Source organism: Oncorhynchus gorbuscha, unplaced genomic scaffold (assembly GCF_021184085.1).
Source record: "Oncorhynchus gorbuscha isolate QuinsamMale2020 ecotype Even-year unplaced genomic scaffold, OgorEven_v1.0 Un_scaffold_714, whole genome shotgun sequence".
NCBI classification, from domain to species: domain Eukaryota; kingdom Metazoa; phylum Chordata; class Actinopteri; order Salmoniformes; family Salmonidae; genus Oncorhynchus; species Oncorhynchus gorbuscha.
The window spans coordinates 85,001-107,393 of record NW_025745776.1 but is presented as its reverse complement, the minus strand read 5'-3'; the positions used below and the strand labels follow the sequence as shown (position 1 = coordinate 107,393).

Here is a 22,393-nt window from a genome sequence, read left to right as displayed (position 1 = left end):
CAGGCAGGCTCAGGGACAGGGACAGACAGAGTGGTCAGGCAGGCAGGCTCAGGGTCAGGGACAGACAGTGGTCAGGCAGGCGGGCTCAGGGTCAGGGACATACAGAGTGGTCAGGCAGGCGGGCTCAGGGTCAGGGACAGACAGTGGTCAGGCAGGCGGGCTCAGAGTCAGGGACAGACAGAGTGGTCAGGCAGGCGGGCTCAGGGTCAGGGACAGACAGAGTGGTCAGGCAGGCAGGCTCAGGGTCAGGGACAGACAGAGTGGTCAGGCAGGCAGGCTCAGGGTCAGGGACAGACAGAGTGGTCAGGCAGGCGGGCTCAGGGTCAGGGACAGACAGAGTGGTCAGGCAGGCGGGCTCAGAGTCAGGACAGTCAAGAGTCAAAACCAGGAAGGAGAGAAAAAGTGAGACTGGGGAAAAGCAGGAGCTGAGACAAGAAACGCTGGTTGATTTGACGAACTGGCAACAGACAAACAGAGAACACAGGTATAAATACCCAGGGGATAATGGGGAAGATGGATGACACCTGGAGGGGAGTGGAGACACCTGGAGGGGAGTGGAGACAATCACAAAGACAGGTGAAACAGATCATAAGTCTCATTCTGAGTTGAGTAAACCTGGAAGTAAAGCCCACGGTGTGACGAGGTTGGGACTAGGTTGCAGTACTCTGTCAGACAGGCAGGGGCCAGTACTCTGTCAGACAGGCAGGGGGCAGTACTCTGTCAGACAGGCAGGGGGCAGTACTCTGTCAGACAGGCAGGGGCAGTACTCTGTCAGACAGGCAGGGGGCGGTACTCTGTCAGACAGGCAGGGGGCAGTACTCTGTCAGACAGGCAGGGGGCAGTACTCTGTCAGACAGGCAGGGGGCAGTACTCTGTCAGACAGGCAGGGGCAGTACTCTGTCAGACAGGCAGGGGCAGTACTCTGTCAGACAGGCAGGGGGCAGTACTCTGTCAATAAGTCATAAAATAACAATAACAGTCTTGAAGCCTGGGGTTATTTATATGAAGGGATCCTGAGGGCAGAGTGGCTGCAGCCTGCCAAGTCAAGGGATGGGTAGGAGTCTGTGCCTGAGGGAGAGGGTGGCATGGTGGGGGAACTGGGGGTGGGTGGCAGGGTGGGGAGGGGGGCACTAGGTAGTGGAGGGGCAGGGTGGGGGCACTGGGGAGTGGAGGGGCAGTGTGGGGGCACTGGGGGGGTGAGATAGACTTTCAGAAGAGTGTCGGCCCATTGGTCTGGGTTGGTCTCCAAGTCCATAAAGAGTTAGGCAGGATAGTGCTGAGGCATCACTGGACAGCATTAAAACAACCGTCTGTCCAGGGCTGCGTTACAGCCACCCACCGCAGCCCACCTCTCTGCCACTGCAGTCTCACGTTCTGTACCACTACTGCCCTGTTGGCCGGATTAACTCATAGGTGAGCCTCTCTGTTCTGTCTGATCCTCTCCGGTCTGTCTGATCCTCTCTGGTCTGTCTGATCCTCTCTGGTCTGCCTGATCCTCTCTGATCTGCCTGATCCTCTCTGGTCTGCCTGATCCTCTCTGTTCTGTCTGATCCTCTCTGATCTGTCTGATCCTCTCTGTTCTGTCTGATCCTCTCTGATCTGTCTGATCCTCTCTGATCTGCCTGATCCTCTCTGATCTGCCTGATCCTGCCTGATCCTCTCTGGTCTGCCTGATGCTCTCTGTTCTGTCTGATCATCTCTGTTCTGTCTGATCCTGTCTGGTCTGTCTGATCCTCTCTGTTCTGTCTGATCCTGTCTGATCCTCTCTGGTCTGTCTGATCCTCTCTGTTCTGTCTGATCCTCTCTGGTCTGTCTGATCCACTCTGGTCATCTCTGTTCTGTCTGATCCTCTCTGTTCTGTCTGATCCTCTCTGTTCTGTCTGATCCTCTCTGTTCTGTCTGTCTGATCCTCTCTGTTCTGTCTGATCCTCTCTGGTCTGTCTGTCTGATCCTCTCTGTTCTGTCTGATCCTCTCTGGTCTGTCTGATCCTCTCTGGTCTGTCTGTCTGATCCTCTCTGTTCTGTCTGATCCTCTCTGGTCTGTCTGATCCTCTCTGGTCTGTCTGTCTGATCCTCTCTGTTCTGTCTGATCCTCTCTGTTCTGTCTGATCCTCTCTGTTCTGTCTGTCTGATCCTCTCTGTTCTGTCTGATCCTCTCTGTTCTGTCTGTCTGATCCTCTCTGTTCTGTCTGATCCTCTCTGGTCTGTCTGTCTGATCCTCTCTGTTCTGTCTGATCCTCTCTGTTCTGTCTGATCCTCTCTGGTCTGTCTGTCTGATCCTCTCCAGTCTGTCTGATCCTCTCTGTTCTGTCTGATCCTCTCTGTTCTGTCTGATCCTCTCTGTTCTGTCTGATCCTCTCTGTTCTGTCTGATCATCTCTGTTCTGTCTGATCCTCTCCAGTCTGTCTGATCCTCTCCGGTCTGTCTGATCCTCTCCAGTCTGTCTGATCCTCTCCAGTCTGTCTGATCCTCTCCGGTCTGTCTGATCCTCCCTGTTCTGTTTAATCCTCTCTGGTCTGTCTGATCCTCTCTGGTCTGTCTGATCCTCTCTGTTCTGTGTGTGTGTGTTGTCTTTCCCCTGTCCTAGTTCAACTATGGTACGCTGAACGTGTGAACCATAAATGTCTATCATTAATTAACTCATAGCTGAGCCCCTCTCTGTGTGTGTGTTTGAGATGAGTTTGTGTCCTTGTCTTAGTTGAGCTATAGTACCACTGGAAGTGGGAACACTAGCATTGCTCTGGTCTGGAACACCTGTTTTCTGTGTTTGGTGGTTTTGGTCATGATGATGTGATAACATGAGGAATGAGCCGTGGTCACCTGAACTAATGGAGTCCTGGGTTTCTGTGTTTGGTCATGATGAGGTGATAACATGAGGAATGAGCCGTGGTCACCTGAACTAATGGAGTCCTGGGTTTCTGTGTTTGGTCATGACGAGGTGATAACATGAGGAATGAGCCGTGGTCACCTGAACTAATGGAGTCCTGGGTTTCTGTGTTTGGTCATGATGAGGTGATAACATGAGGAATGAGCCGTGGTCACCTGAACTAATGGAGTCCTGGGTTTCTGTGTTTGGTCATGATGATGTGATAACATGAGGAATGAGCCGTGGTCACCTGAACTAATGGAGTCCTGGGTTTCTGTGTTTGGTCATGATGAGGTGATAACATGAGGAATGAGCCGTGGTCACCTGAACTAATGGAGTCCTGTGTTTGGTCATGATGAGGTGATAACATGAGGAATGAGCCGTGGTCACCTGAACTAATGGAGTCCTGGGTTTCTGTGTTTGGTCATGATGAGGTGATAACATGAGGAATGAGCCGTGGTCACCTGAACTAATGGAGTCCTGGGTTTCTGTATTTGGTCATGATGAGGTGATAACATGAGGACTGAACCATGGTCACCTGAACTAATGGAGTCCTAGGTTTGGTCATGACGAGGTGATAACATGAGGAATGAGCCGTGGTCACCTGAACTAATGGAGTCCTGGGTTTCTGTCAGTTGTTGCTGTTAGAGCTTCTGTTAGTAGCATAATGGACGCTTGACGAGAAAAATCTCCATTTAATTGTTAAATACCAAAACGATTCCTTCATCAAGGTATTTTCCACTCTCTACCTCATAATGTATCTGATTGGTTAATTGGTTAACTGTGTGTTGGGGAATGTTGATATTCATGTGTGAAGTGTATGAATCCAACAAGAGATCAGACAACGTCTGTCATAATACAATGCATTCATTCATTGTCAGAAAGGGTTTGGGTCTGAAGTCCACAGTGTCTTGTGTATCCTCGTGTACGTGAAGCAGGATGTGGACCCATGCATTATTAAAGGTTATAGGCATTTTAAAGGCACGCCATCTTTTGTGATTAATAATGACAATGATGGATGGGAACCTCTCAGACATTTACATATCCTCTTAGTGTTTACAATTATATCTGAGATGTCACAGTGAACCAAATTCCCCAAATGTCAAAAGTCAATTAGGAAAAAGCATTTCAATGTGAGCACATTTTCTGATCATAACGACAAATCAATGTACTAATTACAGATGATACAGACAGCCTATCCCTGAATCAGACTAGATCCATATTAATGACAGACAGCCTATCCCTGAATCAGACAAGATCCATAATAATGACAGACAGCCTATCCCTGAATCAGACTAGATCCATATTAATGACAGACAGCCTATCCCTGAATCAGACTAGATCCATATTAATGACAGACGATACAGACAGCGTATCCCTGAATCAGACTAGATCCATATTAATGACAGACGATACAGACAGCCTATCCCTGAATCAGACTAGATCCATATTAATGACAGACAGCCTATCCCTGAATCAGACTAGATCCATAATAATGACAGACAGCCTATCCCTGAATCAGACTAGATCCATATTAATGACAGACAGCCTATCCCTGAATCAGACTAGATCCATATTAATGACAGACGATACAGACAGCGTATCCCTGAATCAGACTAGATCCATATTAATGACAGATGATACAGACAGCCTATCCCTGAATCAGAGTAGATCCATATTAATGACAGATGATACAGACAGCGTATCCCTGAATCAGACTAGATCCATATTAATGACAGATGATACAGACAGCCTATCCCTGAATCAGAGTAGATCCATATTAATGACAGACGATACAGACAGCGTATCCCTGAATCAGAGTAGATCCATAATAATGACAGATGATACAGACAGCCTATCCCTGAATCAGATTAGATCCATATTAATGACAGATGATACAGACAGCGTATCCCTGAATCAGACTAGATCCATATTAATGACAGATGATACAGACAGCCTATCCCTGAATCAGAGTAGATCCATATTAATGACAGATGATACAGACAGCCTATCCCTGAATCAGATTAGATCCATATTAATGACAGATGATACAGACAGCCTATCCCTGAATCAGAGTAGATCCATATTAATGACAGATTATACAGACAGCGTACCCCTGAATCAGAGTAGATTCATATTAATGACAGATGATACAGACAGCGTACCCCTGAATCAGAGTAGATTCATGGGATAGTTTTCCTTTAGGTTGGTTTATCTCACTGAGGTGACACCAGATGTCCTGCAGACATGATTCATTTACAATCTGAGGATGCTACCATCCCACCTGCCTCTGGCCCCGTCCACCAACTGGGGCCAAAGACCTCATCAACACCGACACTCAAGCCTATAAAGTTATACCCCAGGGGGTGCGTTTTAAATATGGGCCCTGTAAGACATATTGTCTGTGTTGATATGTTTGATTAGAAAATAGATTGTGGTTCACTAACATACGTAGGCTATCTGTGGTTCACTAGCATACGTAGGCTATCTGTGGTTCACTAGCATACGGAGGCTATCTGTGGTTCACTAGCATACGTAGGCTATCTGTGGTTCACTAACATATGTAGGTTATCTGTGGTTCACTAGCATACGTAGGCTGTCTGTGGTTCACTAACATACGTAGGCTATCTGTGGTTCACTAACATACGGAGGCTATCTGTGGTTCACTAACATACGTAGGCTATCTGTGGTTCACTAGCATACGTAGGCTATCTGTGGTTCACTAACATACGTAGGCTATCTGTGGTTCACTAACATACATAGGCTATCTGTGGTTCACTAACATACGTAGGCTGTCTGTGGTTCACTAACATACGTAGGCTATCTGTGGTTCACTAGCATATGTAGGCTATCTGTGGTTCACTAACATACGTAGGCTATCTGTGGTTCACTAACATACGTAGGCTATCTGTGGTTCACTAACATACGTAGGCTATCTGTGGTTCACTAACATACGTAGGCTATCTGTGGTTCACTAACATACGTAGGCTATCTGTGGTTCACTAACATACGTAGGCTATCTGTGGTTCACTAACATACGTAGGCTATCTGTGGTTCACTAGCATACGTAGGCTATCTGTGGTTCACTAACATACGTAGGCTATCTGTGGTTCACTAACATACGTAGGCTATCTGTGGTTCACTAACATACGTAGGCTATCTGTGGTTCACTAGCATACGTAGGCTATCTGTGGTTCACTAACATACGTAGGCTATCTGTGGTTCACTAACATATGTAGGCTATCTGTGGTTCACTAACATACGTAGGCTATCTGTGGTTCACTAACATACGTAGGCTATCTGTGGTTCACTAACATACGTAGGCTATCTGTGGTTCACTAACATACGTAGGCTATCTGTGGTTCACTAACATACGTAGGCTATCTGTGATTCACTAACATACGTAGGCTATCTGTGGTTCACTAGCATACGTAGGCTATCTGTGGTTCACTAGCATACGTAGGCTATCTGTGGTTCACTAGCATACGTAGGCTATCTGTGGTTCACTAACATACATAGGCTATCTGTGGTTCACTAACATACGTAGGCTATCTGTGGTTCACTAACATACGTAGGCTATCTGTGGTTCACTAGCATACATAGGCTATCTGTGGTTCACTAACATACGTAGGCTATCTGTGGTTCACTAACATACGTAGGCTATCTGTGGTTCACTAACATACTTAGGCTATCTGTGGTTCACTAACATACGTAGGCTATCTGTGGTTCACTAACATACGTAGGCTATCTGTGGTTCACTAACATACGTAGGCTATCTGTGGTTCACTAACATACGTAGGCTATCTGTGGTTCACTAACATACGTAGGTTATCTGTGGTTCACTAACATACGTAGGCTATCTGTGGTTCACTAACATATGTAGGTTATCTGTGGTTCACTAGCATACGTAGGCTATCTGTGATTCACTAACATACGTAGGTTATCTGTGGTTCACTAACATACGTAGGCTATCTGTGGTTCACTAACATATGTAGGTTATCTGTGGTTCACTAGCATACGTAGGCTATCTGTGATTCACTAACATACGTAGGCTATCTGTGGTTCACTAACATACGTAGGCTATCTGTGGTTCACTAACATACGTAGGCTATCTGTGGTTCACTAACATACGTAGGCTATCTGTGGTTCACTAACATACGTAGGCTATCTGTGGTTCACTAACATACGTAGGCTATCTGTGGTTCACTAGCATACGTAGGCTATCTGTGATTCACTAACATACGTAGGCTGTCTGTGGTTCACTAACATACGTAGGTTATCTGTGGTTCACTAGCATACGTAGGCTATCTGTGGTTCACTAACATACGTAGGCTATCTGTGGTTCACTAACATACGTAGGCTATCTGTGGTTCACTAACATACGTAGGCTATCTGTGGTTCACTAACATACGTAGGCTATCTGTGGTTCACTAGCATACGTAGGCTATCTGTGGTTCACTAACATACGTAGGCTATCTGTGGTTCACTAGCATACGTAGGCTATCTGTGGTTCACTAGCATACGTAGGCTATCTGTGGTTCACTAACATATGTAGGCTATCTGTGGTTCACTAGCATACGTAGGCTATCTGTGGTTCACTAGCATACGTAGGCTATCTGTGGTTCACTAGCATACGTAGGCTATCTGTGGTTCACTAACATATGTAGGCTATCTGTGGTTCTGGCTTCATATCCCTGGTGTTTCACTATACATTTTTTAAAAGTCATATCTATTGTTTAGTGATCTATTTAAATGACATGTATTTTCTATTTTATTCTTATGATCACAAAACAGTGACAACGTGACAGCCTGTCGGGTCTGTAGAGTAATACTCGGTAATACTCAGTAATACTTGGCAAAACTTGGTAATACTCCGTGATACTCGGTAATACTCAGTAATACGCAGTAATACTCGGCAAAACTCGGTAATACTCGGTAATAGTTGGTAATAGTCAATAATACTCGGTAATAGTCAGTAATAGTCAGTAATAATCAGTAATACTCAGTTATAGTAGGTAATAGTCAGTAATACTCAGTTATAGTAGGTAATAGTCAGTAATACTCAGTAATACTCAGTAATAGTCAGTTATAGTAGGTAATAGTCAGTAATAGTCAGTTATAGTCAGTAATAGTCAGTAATACTCAGTAATACTCAGTAATAGTCAGTTATAGTCAGTAATACTCAGTAATAGTCAGTAATACTCAGTAATACTCAGTAATAGTCAGTAATACTCAGTAATACTCAGTAATACTCAGTAATAGTCAGTAATACTCAGTTATAGTAGGTAATAGTCAGTAATACTCAGTAATACTCAGTAATAGTCAGTTATAGTAGGTAATAGTCAGTAATACTCAGTAATACTCAGTAATAGTCAGTAATAGTCAGTAATAGTCAGTTATAGTCAGTAATAGTCAGTAATACTCAGTAATAGTCAGTAATAGTCAGTAATACTCAGCAATAGTCAGTAATATTCAGTAATAGTCAGTAATACTCAGTTATAGTAGGTAATAGTCAGTAATACTCAGTAATACTCAGTATTAGTCAGTTATAGTAGGTAATAGTCAGTAATACTCAGTAATAGTCAGTAATAGTCAGTAATAGTCAGTAATAGTCAGTAATAGTCAGTTATAGTCAGTAATAGTCAGTAATACTCAGTAATAGTCAGTTATAGTCAGTAATACTCAGTAATACTCAGTAATAGTCAGTAATAGTCAGTAATACTCAGTAATACTCAGTAATAGTCAGTAATACTCAGTAATAGTCAGTAATACTCAGTAATACTCAGTAATACTCAGTAATACTCAGTAATACTCAGTAATACTCAGTAATAGTCAGTAATACTCAGTAATAGTCAGTAATACTCAGTAATAGTCAGTAATACACAGTAATAGTCAGTAATAGTCAGTAATAGTCAGTTATAGTAGGTAATAGTCAGTAATACTCAGTAATACTCAGTAATAGTCAGTTATAGTAGGTAATAGTCAGTAATAGTCAGTTATAGTAGGTAATACTCAGTGATACTCAGTAATACTCAGTAATAGTCAGTAATAGTCGGTAATAATCAGTAATAGTCAGTAATAGTCGGTAATAATCAGTAATAGTCAGTAATAGTCAATAATAGTCGGTAATAGTCAGTAATAGTCAGTAATAGTCAGTTATAGTCAGTAATAGTCAGTAATAGTCAGTAATAGTCAGTAATAATCAGTAATAGCCAGTAATAGTCAGTAATAGTCAGTAATAGTCGGTAATAATCAGTAATAGTCAGCAATAGTCAGTGATACTCAGTGATACTCAGTAATACTCAGTAATAGTCAGTAATAGTTGGTAATAATCAGTAATAGTCAGTAATAGTCGGTAATAGTCGGTAATAATCAGTAATAGTCAGTAATAGTCAGTAATAGTCGGTAATAGTCAGTAATAGTCAGTAATAGTCAGTTATAGTCAGTTATAGTCAGTAATAGTCAGTAATAGTCAGTAATAGTCAGTAATAATCAGTAATAGTCAGTAATAGTCAGTAATAGTCAGTAATAGTCGGTAATAATCAGTAATAGTCAGTAATAGTCAGTAATACTCAATAATACTCAGTGATACTCAGTGATACTCTGTGATACTCAGTGATAGTCAGTAATAGTCAGTAATACTCAGTAATAATCCAAGCATTACAGTGAATAGGAACATTAATTTCCTCTTTGAAGTTGAAGACCTTCAGGACAAATCTTAGGCACTTGGGAACGTGTCCTGGCTGAAGGTTGTTTGTTTCTGTCTGTAACAGCCAAGTCGTGGTGAGAACCGCTGATACCTCACACAGTATCAGATCTTAATGTCAGTCAGGAGACGTATAGCTAAACTTAGCCGCTCGTCTCATTCCCCGTGTCTCTCAGTGTTTTCATGTATTGTCCACTGTAATGTCAGTTGACAGAAAAATGATAGAAAACATACATGTACAATTCCAATAGAAAATACATGATTTAGTGACGTAACACATTGGCTACTTTACGTCCAACCTTTTTGCTTTATGTTATACTTGATGATGATGATGATGATGAAGACTTTGTAACATAGTGGTCGCTGGGGGAGGCATAGACTCTTCCTGGCTGTATCACAACCGGCTGTGATTGGGAGTTTAAAAAACATATATATATATATTTCACTTTTATTTAACCAGGTGCGACAAAAACAACAATCACAGAGTTACACATGGGATAAACAAACGTGCAGTCAATAACACAATAGAAAAATCTATACACAGTTTGTGCAAATGAAGTAAGGAGGTAAGGCAATAAATACGCCAATAGTGGCGAAGTAATTACAATTTAGCAATTTACACTGTAGTGATATATGTACAGATGAGGATGTGCAAGTGGAAATACTGGTGTGCAAAAGAGCAGAAAATAAATATGGGGATGAGGTAGGTAGGTTGGATGGGCTATTTACAGATGGGCTGTGTACAGTAAGCTGCTCTGACAGCTGACGCTTAAAGTTAGTGAGGGAGATATGTCTCCAACTTCAGTGATTTTTGCAATTCGTTCCAGTCATTGGCAGCAGATAACTGTAAGCTGTTTTGCTTGTTGGGTTGATTGATAATCTAGAACTGAATCTAATGTAGTCTAGTGACTCAGTAGATTCACCACAAGCCGTCATGTCATGTCTTTAATAGTTGGCTGTTGATAGATTTTATGGAGGCTGTTTTTAGTACTCTCTCTTATTGTGTAATTGAGATCTGACAGAAATCTCTTCTAGAAGGCTCCAGGCCTGCATCCCAAATGGCACTTTATTCCCTATATAGCGCACAGGCCCTGGTCAAAAGTAGTGCACTGTATAGGGAATAGAATGTCATTGGACTCTGGTAAAAAGTAGTGCACTATATAGGGAATAGGGTGCCATATGGGAGGCAAAAAGGCATATTCTTGGATTTGTTGACTTTTCACAAACTTCTCACCAGGTGGCAGTATGCACACAAAACTGTGGACTGGTGTAGTGTTTTAAACACACCACCACGGGGAGTGAGGGGATTAGACAACAGCCACAACGGCTGCCTTTACACAGGCAGAACAATTCTGAGCTTTTGCCTAACTATTGGCTAAAGAGTTGATCTGATTGGTTTAAAGAGTTGATCTGATTGGTCAAAAGATCAATAAGTGGGGGAAAAAAGGATCAGAATTGGGCTGCATGTGTAAACGCAGCGATAGTAATCTGATCCACCACTCTGGCCGTTTGGAGGAGGAAGTTGTATTATGATCATTTGAGACTAGGACTGGCCACCCCACATAGCCTGGTTCCTCTCTAGGTTTCTAATCTCCACCCTGCACAGCCAGAAGAGGACTGGCCACCCCTCATAGCCTGGTTCCTCTCTAGGTTTCTAATCTCCACCCTGCACAGCCAGAAGAGGACTGGCCACCCCTCATAGCCTGGTTCCTCTCTAGGTTTCTAATCTCCACCCTGCACAGCCAGAAGAGGACTGGCCACCCCTCATAGCCTGGTTCCTCTCTAGGTTTCTAATCTCCACCCTGCACAGCCAGAAGAGGACTGGCCACCCCCCATAGCCTGGTTCCTCTCTAGGTTTCTAATCTCCACCCTGCACAGCCAGAAGAGGACTGGCCACCCCACATAGCCTGGTTCCTCTCTAGGTTTATAATCTCCACCCTGCACAGCCAGAAGAGGACTGGCCACCCCTCATAGCCTGGTTCCTCTCTAGGTTTATAATCTCCACCCTGCACAGCCAGAAGAGGACTGGCCACCCCTCATAGCCTGGTTCCTCTCTAGGTTTATAATCTCCACCCTGCACAGCCAGAAGAGGACTGGCCACCCCTCATAGCCTGGTTCCTCTCTAGGTTTCTAATCTCCACCCTGCACAGCCAGAAGAGGACTGGCCACCCCTCGGAGCCTGGTTCCTCTCTAGGTTTCTAATCTCCACCCTGCACAGCCAGAAGAGGACTGGCCACCCCTCGGAGCCTGGTTCCTCTCTAGGTTTATAATCTCCACCCTGCACAGCCAGAAGAGGACTGGCCACCCCTCATAGCCTGGTTCCTCTCTAGGTTTCTAATCTCCACCCTGCACAGCCAGAAGAGGACTGGCCACCCCCCATAGCCTGGTTCCTCTCTAGGTTTCTAATCTCCACCCTGCACAGCCAGAAGAGGACTGGCCACCCCACATAGCCTGGTTCCTCTCTAGGTTTATAATCTCCACCCGGCACAGCCAGAAGAGGACTGGCCACCCCACATAGCCTGGTTCCTCTCTAGGTTTATAATCTCCACCCTGCACAGCCAGAAGAGGACTGGCCACCCCACATAGCCTGGTTCCTCTCTAGGTTTCTAATCTCCACCCTGCACAGCCAGAAGAGGAATGGCCACCCCTCATAGCCTGGTTCCTCTCTAGGTTTCTAATCTCCACCCGGCACAGCCAGAAGAGGACTGGCCACCCCACATAGCCTGGTTCCTCTCTAGGTTTCTAATCTCCACCCGGCACAGCCAGAAGAGGACTGGCCACCCCACATAGCCTGGTTCCTCTCTAGGTTTCTAATCTCCACCCTGCACAGCCAGAAGAGGACTGGCCACCCCACATAGCCTGGTTCCTCTCTAGGTTTCTAATCTCCACCCTGCACAGCCAGAAGAGGACTGGCCACCCCACATAGCCTGGTTCCTCTCTAGGTTTCTAATCTCCACCCTGCACAGCCAGAAGAGGACTGGCCACCCCACATAGCCTGGTTCCTCTCTAGGTTTCTAATCTCCACCCTGCACAGCCAGAAGAGGACTGGCCACCCCACATAGCCTGGTTCCTCTCTAGGTTTCTAATCTCCACCCTGCACAGCCAGAAGAGGCCTGGCCACCCCACATAGCCTGGTTCCTCTCTAGGTTTCTAATCTCCACCCTGCACAGCCAGAAGAGGACTGGCCACCCCACATAGCCTGGTTCCTCTCTAGGTTTATAATCTCCACCCTGCACAGCCAGAAGAGGACTGGCCACCCCACATAGCCTGGTTCCTCTCTGGGTTTATAATCTCCACCCTGCACAGCCAGAAGAGGACTGGCCACCCCACATAGCCTGGTTCCTCTCTAGGTTTCTAATCTCCACCATGCACAGCCAGAAGAGGACTGGCCACCCCACATAGCCTGGTTCCTCTCTAGGTTTCTAATCTCCACCCTGCACAGCCAGAAGAGGACTGGCCACCCCACATAGCCTGGTTCCTCTCTAGGTTTCTAATCTCCACCATGCACAGCCAGAAGAGGACTGGCCACCCCACATAGCCTGGTTCCTCTCTAGGTTTCTAATCTCCACCCTGCACAGCCAGAAGAGGACTGGCCACCCCACATAGCCTGGTTCCTCTCTAGGTTTCTAATCTCCACCCTGCACAGCCAGAAGAGGACTGGCCACCCCTCGGAGCCTGGTTCCTCTCTAGGTTTCTAATCTCCACCCTGCACAGCCAGAAGAGGACTGGCCACCCCACATAGCCTGGTTCCTCTCCAGGTTTCTAATCTCCACCCTGCACAGCCAGAAGAGGACTGGCCACCCCACATAGCCTGGTTCCTCTCCAGGTTTCTAATCTCCACCCTGCACAGCCAGAAGAGGACTGGCCATCCCACATAGCCTGGTTCCTCTCTAGGTTTCTTTCTAGGGAGTTTCTCCTAGCCACCGTGCTTCTACACCTGCATTGCTTGCTGTTTGGGGTTTTAGGCTTTGGTTTCTGTACAGCACTTTGAGATATCAGCTGATGTACGAAGGGCTTTATAAATCCATTTGATTTGCTGATTTGGTTGTTAAGTAAAGGAACAAGGAACGTGACAGGGGATCTTTCTTGGAACTGGCTTGTGTGTGTCATGGCTGCCGTACAACTTTGTCTCGTTTTTCATTGGATGGAATTCACTGTTAAAAAACCAGCAGAATATAATTTAACTGTAGTGTTTTTACTTCTTCCTCAGAACGGTGAAAAGACCAAACAGACATCATGTCTGAGTGAGTAAAAGTGGATTTCAACATTAGGAAAAAGTTTACAGAATATTTTTTTGCATATATCCAGAATTGTATTTATTTCACAAAATGCAACAAAATGATCATACCTGTTCCTGAACAACAAGAGAATGACATTAATTTTACTCACTCTTTCTGACAGGAAAAAGATGTCATCGAGCCGCAAGCATCATCTGAAGGTAACCAACGGCAACTTCCATGACTTCTTCATGACCTCTCGAAGATTCTATCCAGTTCGTGACTCAACAGAGATCTTATATAAACAGCTTAGAGATCTCTTACCTCTTAAACATTATGACAAAAATACCACTTGTGATTTGCACTATTTTTTTCACAAACAATCCAACCACTTTTTGATAACAAATGTTATATTAACAAATCAAAAATATAAAAGACAATCACTGCTTTGAGGCCTTTCCCTTAGTAAGACTTGACTATTTTAAAAACAAAAAAAACTACATTTTAAGTGAGAATAGGCATTGGTCTGAAGCTGAAAAACAGTGATTCACATGAGCACCGCAATGCCTATTCCACCCATGTTCTACCAAGGTTTTCCAGCACAGAGCTTTGACCTACCACAGTAACTATGTTGGTATGGTACTTCCAGCTGTGTGTAGGCAGGTTTCTTAGGATTCAACCCTTCTACCGTAACTAGATCAACACTCCAATTGAAATATAAATGTCATGTAAATGTCTGTAAAATGCTTCAGGTAATTCATCTTTCAAATACGTAAAAAAAAGAAGGTTTCTGTGTTGTTGCCGTCCCCCAGAGCCTGATGCTCCAGATCGCCCAGGAACTGATAGCGGAAGAGGAAGCCCAGTCTTTAGAGGACAGGAAGCAGTACATGAGCGAAAATATCACTCCTCTGCAGCTCACAGGATCCATTGCAGAACTCCAGGTATCACATCGGCTGCGTTGAGACAGGCAATTCTCATCATTTTATTCATTAATTGTTCTGTTGACCAATCAGCTCTGAAAAATATTTGATATGAAAAGACCTGCTGTGATTGGTCAATAGACCTATTAGTAGAAAAAAAATATCAGAATTGGGCTGTCTGTGCTAATGCCAGTTGTAGTTGTTATCGTTTCCTTTCACAATATAACAGTACAATTGGATTGCATTTTACACTAGTAATATCCCATTTAACAACAACATTTGTAATGTAACACATTGGCTGTCTGTCTCGTGTTATGAGTCACTGTGATTGTCTCTGAACAGGACCTGTGTAAGAAGATGCACCAGAAGATTGATGTGATAGATGAGGAGAGATACGACCTGGGCAGCAAAGTTGGCAAAAGTGATAAAGAGGTGGGGTTATATCTGATATACTGGTAAAGAGGTGGGGTTATATCTGATATACTGGTAAAGAGGTTTGGTTATATCTGATCTGTAATGATAAAGAGGTGGGGTTATATCTGATCTGTAATGATAAAGATGTGGGGTTATATCTGATCTGTAATGATAAAGAGGTGGGGTTATATCTGATATAATGTAATGATAAAGAGGTGGGGTTATATCTGATCTGTAATTATAAAGAGGTGGGGTTATATCTGATATAATGTAATGATAAAGAGGTGGGGTTATATCTGATCTGTAATTATAAAGAGGTGGGGTTATATCTGATATAATGTAATGATAAAGAGGTGGGGTTATATCTGATCTGTAATGATAAAGAGGTGGGGTTATATCTGATCTGTAATGATAAAGAGGTGGGGTTATATCTGATCTGTAATGATAAAGAGGTGGGGTTATATCTGATCTGTAATGATAAAGAGGTGGGGTTATATCTGATATAATGTAATGATAAAGAGGTGGGGTTATATCTGATCTGTAATGATAAAGAGGTGGAGTTATATCTGATCTGTAATGATAAAGAGGTGGGGTTATATCTGATCTGTAATGATAAAGAGGTGGGGTTATATCTGATATAATGTAATGATAAAGAGGTGGGGTTATATCTGATCTGTAATTATAAAGAGATGGGGTTATATCTGATCTGTAATGATAAAGAGGTGGGGTTATATCTGATCTGTAATGATAAAGAGGTGGGGTTATATCTGATCTGTAATGATAAAGAGGTGGGGTTATATCTGATATAATGTAATGATAAAGAGGTGGGGTTATATCTGATCTGTAATTATAAAGAGGTGGGGTTATATCTGATATAATGTAATGATAAAGAGGTGGGGTTATATCTGATCTGTAATGATAAAGAGGTGGGGTTATATCTGATATAATGTAATGATAAAGAGGTTTGGTTATATCTGATCTGTAATGATAAAGAGGTGGGGTTATATCTGATCTGTAATGATAAAGAGGTGGGGTTATATCTGATCTGTAATGATAAAGAGGTGGAGTTATATCTGATATAATGTAATGATAAAGAGGTGGGGTTATATCTGATCTGTAATGATAAAGAGGTGGGGTTATATCTGATCTGTAATGATAAAGAGGTGGGGTTATATCTGATCTGTAATGATAAAGAGGTGGGGTTATATCTGATCTGTATTGATAAAGAGGTGGGGTTATATCTGATCTGTAATAATAAAGAGGTGGGGTTATATCTGATCTGTATTGATAAAGAGGTGGGGTTATATCTGATATAATGTAATGATAAAGAGGTGGGGTTATATCTGATCTGTAATGATAAAGAGGTGGGGTTATATCTGATATAATGTAATGATAAAGAGGTGGGGTTATATCTGATCTGTAATGATAAAGAGGTGGGGTTATATCTGATCTGTATTGATAAAGAGGTGGGGTTATATCTGATCTGTAATGATAAAGAGGTGGGGTTATATCTGATCTGTAATGATAAAGAGGTGGGGTTATATCTGATCTGTAATGATAAAGAGGTGGGGTTATATCTGATCTGTAATGATAAAGAGGTGGGGTTATATCTGATCTGTAATTATAAAGAGGTGGGGTTATATCTGATATAATGTAATGATAAAGAGGTGGGGTTATATCTGATCTGTAATGATAAAGAGGTGGGGTTATATCTGATCTGTAATGATAAAGAGGTGGGGTTATATCTGATCTGTAATGATAAAGAGGTGGGGTTATATCTGATATAATGTAATGATAAAGAGGTGGGGTTATATCTGATCTGTAATGATAAAGAGGTGGAGTTATATCTGATCTGTAATGATAAAGAGGTGGGGTTATATCTGATCTGTAATGATAAAGAGGTGGGGTTATATCTGATATAATGTAATGATAAAGAGGTGGGGTTATATCTGATCTGTAATTATAAAGAGATGGGGTTATATCTGATCTGTAATGATAAAGAGGTGGGGTTATATCTGATCTGTAATGATAAAGAGGTGGGGTTATATCTGATCTGTAATGATAAAGAGGTGGGGTTATATCTGATATAATGTAATGATAAAGAGGTGGGGTTATATCTGATCTGTAATTATAAAGAGGTGGGGTTATATCTGATATAATGTAATGATAAAGAGGTGGGGTTATATCTGATCTGTAATGATAAAGAGGTGGGGTTATATCTGATATAATGTAATGATAAAGAGGTTTGGTTATATCTGATCTGTAATGATAAAGAGGTGGGGTTATATCTGATCTGTAATGATAAAGAGGTGGGGTTATATCTGATCTGTAATGATAAAGAGGTGGGGTTATATCTGATATAATGTAATGATAAAGAGGTGGGGTTATATCTGATCTGTAATGATAAAGAGGTGGGGTTATATCTGATCTGTAATGATAAAGAGGTGGGGTTATATCTGATCTGTAATGATAAAGAGGTGGGGTTATATCTGATCTGTATTGATAAAGAGGTGGGGTTATATCTGATCTGTAATAATAAAGAGGTGGGGTTATATCTGATCTGTATTGATAAAGAGGTGGGGTTATATCTGATATAATGTAATGATAAAGAGGTGGGGTTATATCTGATCTGTAATGATAAAGAGGTGGGGTTATATCTGATATAATGTAATGATAAAGAGGTGGGGTTATATCTGATCTGTAATGATAAAGAGGTGGGGTTATATCTGATCTGTATTGATAAAGAGGTGGGGTTATATCTGATCTGTAATGATAAAGAGGTGGGGTTATATCTGATCTGTAATGATAAAGAGGTGGGGTTATATCTGATCTGTAATGATAAAGAGGTGGGGTTATATCTGATATAATGTAATGATAAAGAGGTGGGGTTATATCTGATCTGTAATGATAAAGAGGTGGGGTTATATCTGATCTGTATTGATAAAGAGGTGGGGTTATATCTGATCTGTAATGATAAAGAGGTGGGGTTATATCTGATCTGTAATGATAAAGAGGTGGGGTTATATCTGATCTGTAATGATAAAGAGGTGGGGTTATATCTGATATAATGTAATGATAAAGAGGTGGGGTTATATCTGATATAATGTAATGATAAAGAGGTGGGGTTATATCTGATCTGTAATGATAAAGAGGTGGGGTTATATCTGATCTGTAATGATAAAGAGGTGGGGTTATATCTGATATAATGTAATGATAAAGAGGTGGGGTTATATCTGATCTGTAATGATAAAGAGGTGGGGTTATATCTGATCTGTATTGATAAAGAGGTGGGGTTATATCTGATCTGTAATGATAAAGAGGTGGGGTTATATCTGATCTGTAATGATAAAGAGGTGGGGTTATATCTGATCTGTAATGATAAAGAGGTGGGGTTATATCTGATCTGTATTGATAAAGAGGTGGGGTTATATCTGATCTGTAATGATAAAGAGGTGGGGTTATATCTGATCTGTAATGATAAAGAGGTGGGGTTATATCTGATCTGTAATGATAAAGAGGTGGGGTTATATCTGATCTGTAATGATAAAGAGGTGGGGTTATATCTGATATAATGTAATGATAAAGAGGTGGGGTTATATCTGATCTGTATTGATAAAGAGGTGGGGTTATATCTGATATAATGTAATGATAAAGAGGTGGGGTTATATCTGATCTGTAAATGATAAAGAGGTGGGGTTATATCTGATCTGTAATGATAAAGAGGTGGGGTTATATCTGATCTGTAATGATAAAGAGGTGGGGTTATATCTGATATAATGTAATGATAAAGATGTGGGGTTATATCTGATATAATGTAATGGTAAAGAGGTGGGGTTATATCTGATCTGTAATGATAAAGAGGTGGGGTTATATCTGATATAATGTAATGATAAAGAGGTGGGGTTATATCTGATCTGTAATGATAAAGAGGTGGGGTTATATCTGATCTGTAATGATAAAGAGGTGGGGTTATATCTGATATACTGTATTGCTAAAGAGGTGGGGTTATATCTGATCTGTAATGATAAAGAGGTGGGGTTATATCTGATCTGTAATGATAAAGAGGTGGGGTTATATCTGATCTGTAATGATAAAGAGGTGGGGTTATATCTGATCTGTAAATGATAAAGAGGTGGGGTTATATCTGATCTGTAATGATAAAGAGGTGGGGTTATATCTGATCTGTAATGATAAAGAGGTGGGGTTATATCTGATCTGTATTGATAAAGAGGTGGGGTTATATCTGATCTGTAATGATAAAGAGGTGGGGTTATGTCTGATCTGTAATGATAAAGAGGTGGGGTTATATCTGATCTGTAATGATAAAGAGGTGGGGTTATATCTGATATAATGTAATGATAAAGAGGTGGGGTTATATCTGATCTGTATTGATAAAGAGGTGGGGTTATATCTGATATAATGTAATGATAAAGAGGTGGGGTTATATCTGATCTGTAAATGATAAAGAGGTGGGGTTATATCTGATCTGTAATGATAAAGAGGTGGGGTTATATCTGATCTGTAATGATAAAGAGGTGGGGTTATATCTGATATAATGTAATGATAAAGAGGTGGGGTTATATCTGATCTGTAATGATAAAGAGATGGGGTTATATCTGATATAATGTAATGATAAAGAGGTGGGGTTATATCTGATCTGTAATGATAAAGAGGTGGGGTTATATCTGATATAATGTAATGATAAAGAGGTGGGGTTATATCTGATATAATGTAATGATAAAGAGGTGGGGTTATATCTGATCTGTAATGATAAAGAGATGGGGTTATATCTGATATAATGTATTGATAAAGAGGTGGGGTTATATCTGATCTGTAATGATAAAGAGATGGGGTTATATCTGATATAATGTAATGATAAAGAGGTGGGGTTATATCTGATCTGTAATGATAAAGAGGTGGGGTTATATCTGATATAATGTAATGATAAAGAGGTGGGGTTATATCTGATCTGTAATGATAAAGAGGTGGGGTTATATCTGATCTGTAATGATAAAGAGGTGGGGTTATATCTGATATACTGTATTGCTAAAGAGGTGGGGTTATATCTGATCTGTAATGATAAAGAGGTGGGGTTATATCTGATCTGTAATGATAAAGAGGTGGGGTTATATCTGATCTGTAATGATAAAGAGGTGGGGTTATATCTGATCTGTAAATGATAAAGAGGTGGGGTTATATCTGATCTGTAATGATAAAGAGGTGGGGTTATATCTGATCTGTAATGATAAAGAGGTGGGGTTATATCTGATCTGTATTGATAAAGAGGTGGGGTTATATCTGATCTGTAATGATAAAGAGGTGGGGTTATATCTGATCTGTAATGATAAAGAGGTGGGGTTATATCTGATCTGTAATGATAAAGAGGTGGGGTTATATCTGATATACTGGTAAAGAGGTTTGTTTATATCTGATCTGTAATGATAAAGAGGTGGGGTTATATCTGATCTGTAATGATAAAGAGGTGGGGTTATATCTGATCTGTAAATGATAAAGAGGTGGGGTTATATCTGATATAATGTAATGATAAAGAGGTGGGGTTATATCTGATCTGTAATGATAAAGAGGTGGGGTTATATCTGATCTGTAATGATAAAGAGGTGGGGTTATATCTGATATAATGTAATGATAAAGAGGTGGGGTTATATCTGATCTGTAATGATAAAGAGGTGGGGTTATATCTGATATAATGTAATGATAAAGAGGTGGGGTTATATCTGATCTGTAATGATAAAGAGGTGGGGTTATATCTGATCTGTAATGATAAAGAGGTGGGGTTATATCTGATATACTGTATTGCTAAAGAGGTGGGGTTATATCTGATCTGTAAATGATAAAGAGGTGGGGTTATATCTGATCTGTAATGATAAAGAGGTGGGGTTATATCTGATCTGTAATGATAAAGAGGTGGGGTTATATCTGATCTGTATTGATAAAGAGGTGGGGTTATATCTGATCTGTAATGATAAAGAGGTGGGGTTATATCTGATCTGTAATGATAAAGAGGTGGGGTTATATCTGATCTGTAATGATAAAGAGGTGGGGTTATATCTGATCTGTAATGATAAAGAGGTGGGGTTATATCTGATCTGTAATGATAAAGAGGTGGGGTTATATCTGATCTGTAATGATAAAGAGGTGGGGTTATATCTGATATAATGTAATGATAAAGAGGTGGGGTTATATCTGATCTGTAATGATAAAGAGGTGGGGTTATATCTGATATAATGTAATGATAAAGAGGTGGGGTTATATCTGATCTGTAATGATAAAGAGGTGGGGTTATATCTGATCTGTAATGATAAAGAGGTGGGGTTATATCTGATATACTGTATTGCTAAAGAGGTGGGGTTATATCTGATCTGTAAATGATAAAGAGGTGGGGTTATATCTGATCTGTAATGATAAAGAGGTGGGGTTATATCTGATCTGTAATGATAAAGAGGTGGGGTTATATCTGATCTGTATTGATAAAGAGGTGGGGTTATATCTGATCTGTAATGATAAAGAGGTGGGGTTATATCTGATCTGTAATGATAAAGAGGTGGGGTTATATCTGATATACTGGTAAAGAGGTTTGTTTATATCTGATCTGTAATGATAAAGAGGTGGGGTTATATCTGATCTGTAATGATAAAGAGGTGGGGTTATATCTGATCTGTAATGATAAAGAGGTGGGGTTATATCTGATATAATGTAATGATAAAGAGGTGGGGTTATATCTGATCTGTAATGATACAGAGGTGGGGTTATATCTGATCTGTAATGATAAAGAGGTGGGGTTATATCTGATATACTGTATTGCTAAAGAGGTGGGGTTATATCTGATCTGTAAATGATAAAGAGGTGGGGTTATATCTGATCTGTAATGATAAAGAGGTGGGGTTATATCTGATCTGTAATGATAAAGAGGTGGGGTTATATCTGATCTGTATTGATAAAGAGGTGGGGTTATATCTGATCTGTAATGATAAAGAGGTGGGGTTATATCTGATCTGTAATGATAAAGAGGTGGGGTTATATCTGATCTGTAATGATAAAGAGGTGGGGTTATATCTGATATACTGGTAAAGAGGTTTGTTTATATCTGATCTGTAATGATAAAGAGGTGGGGTTATATCTGATCTGTAATGATAAAGAGGTGGGGTTATATCTGATCTGTAAATGATAAAGAGGTGGGGTTATATCTGATATAATGTAATGATAAAGAGGTGGGGTTATATCTGATCTGTAATGATAAAGAGGTGGGGTT

The 22,393-nt window shown here is 41.3% G+C and overlaps 2 protein-coding genes across 4 annotated transcripts in view; both read left to right on the top strand.

The window, feature by feature from the left end:
- Positions 1–1,243: 1,243 nt before the first annotated feature.
- LOC124019882 (troponin I, fast skeletal muscle-like) overlaps positions 1,244–22,393 on the top strand; it is a 24,786-nt gene continuing 3,636 nt past the window's right edge. The window contains exons 1-5 of one of the 2 annotated variants that reach the window (XM_046335325.1): positions 1,244–1,413; positions 13,783–13,816; positions 13,974–14,010; positions 14,602–14,730; positions 15,052–15,141. In XM_046335325.1, the coding sequence (XP_046191281.1) occupies positions 13,809–13,816; positions 13,974–14,010; positions 14,602–14,730; positions 15,052–15,141 (264 nt within the window). In that variant the 5' untranslated portion in view covers positions 1,244–1,413; positions 13,783–13,808. The remainder of the gene's footprint in view (positions 1,414–13,782; positions 13,817–13,973; positions 14,011–14,601; positions 14,731–15,051; positions 15,142–22,393) is intronic. The other variant, XM_046335324.1, reaches the window with a different exon arrangement.
- Positions 14,709–22,393, top strand: part of LOC124019883 (troponin I, fast skeletal muscle-like) — a 30,146-nt gene continuing 22,461 nt past the window's right edge. Inside the window, exons 1-2 of one of the 2 annotated variants that reach the window (XM_046335327.1) lie at positions 14,709–14,730; positions 15,052–15,141. The gene's annotated coding sequence lies outside the window, so the exon portion shown is untranslated. The remainder of the gene's footprint in view (positions 14,731–15,051; positions 15,142–22,393) is intronic. The other variant, XM_046335326.1, reaches the window with a different exon arrangement.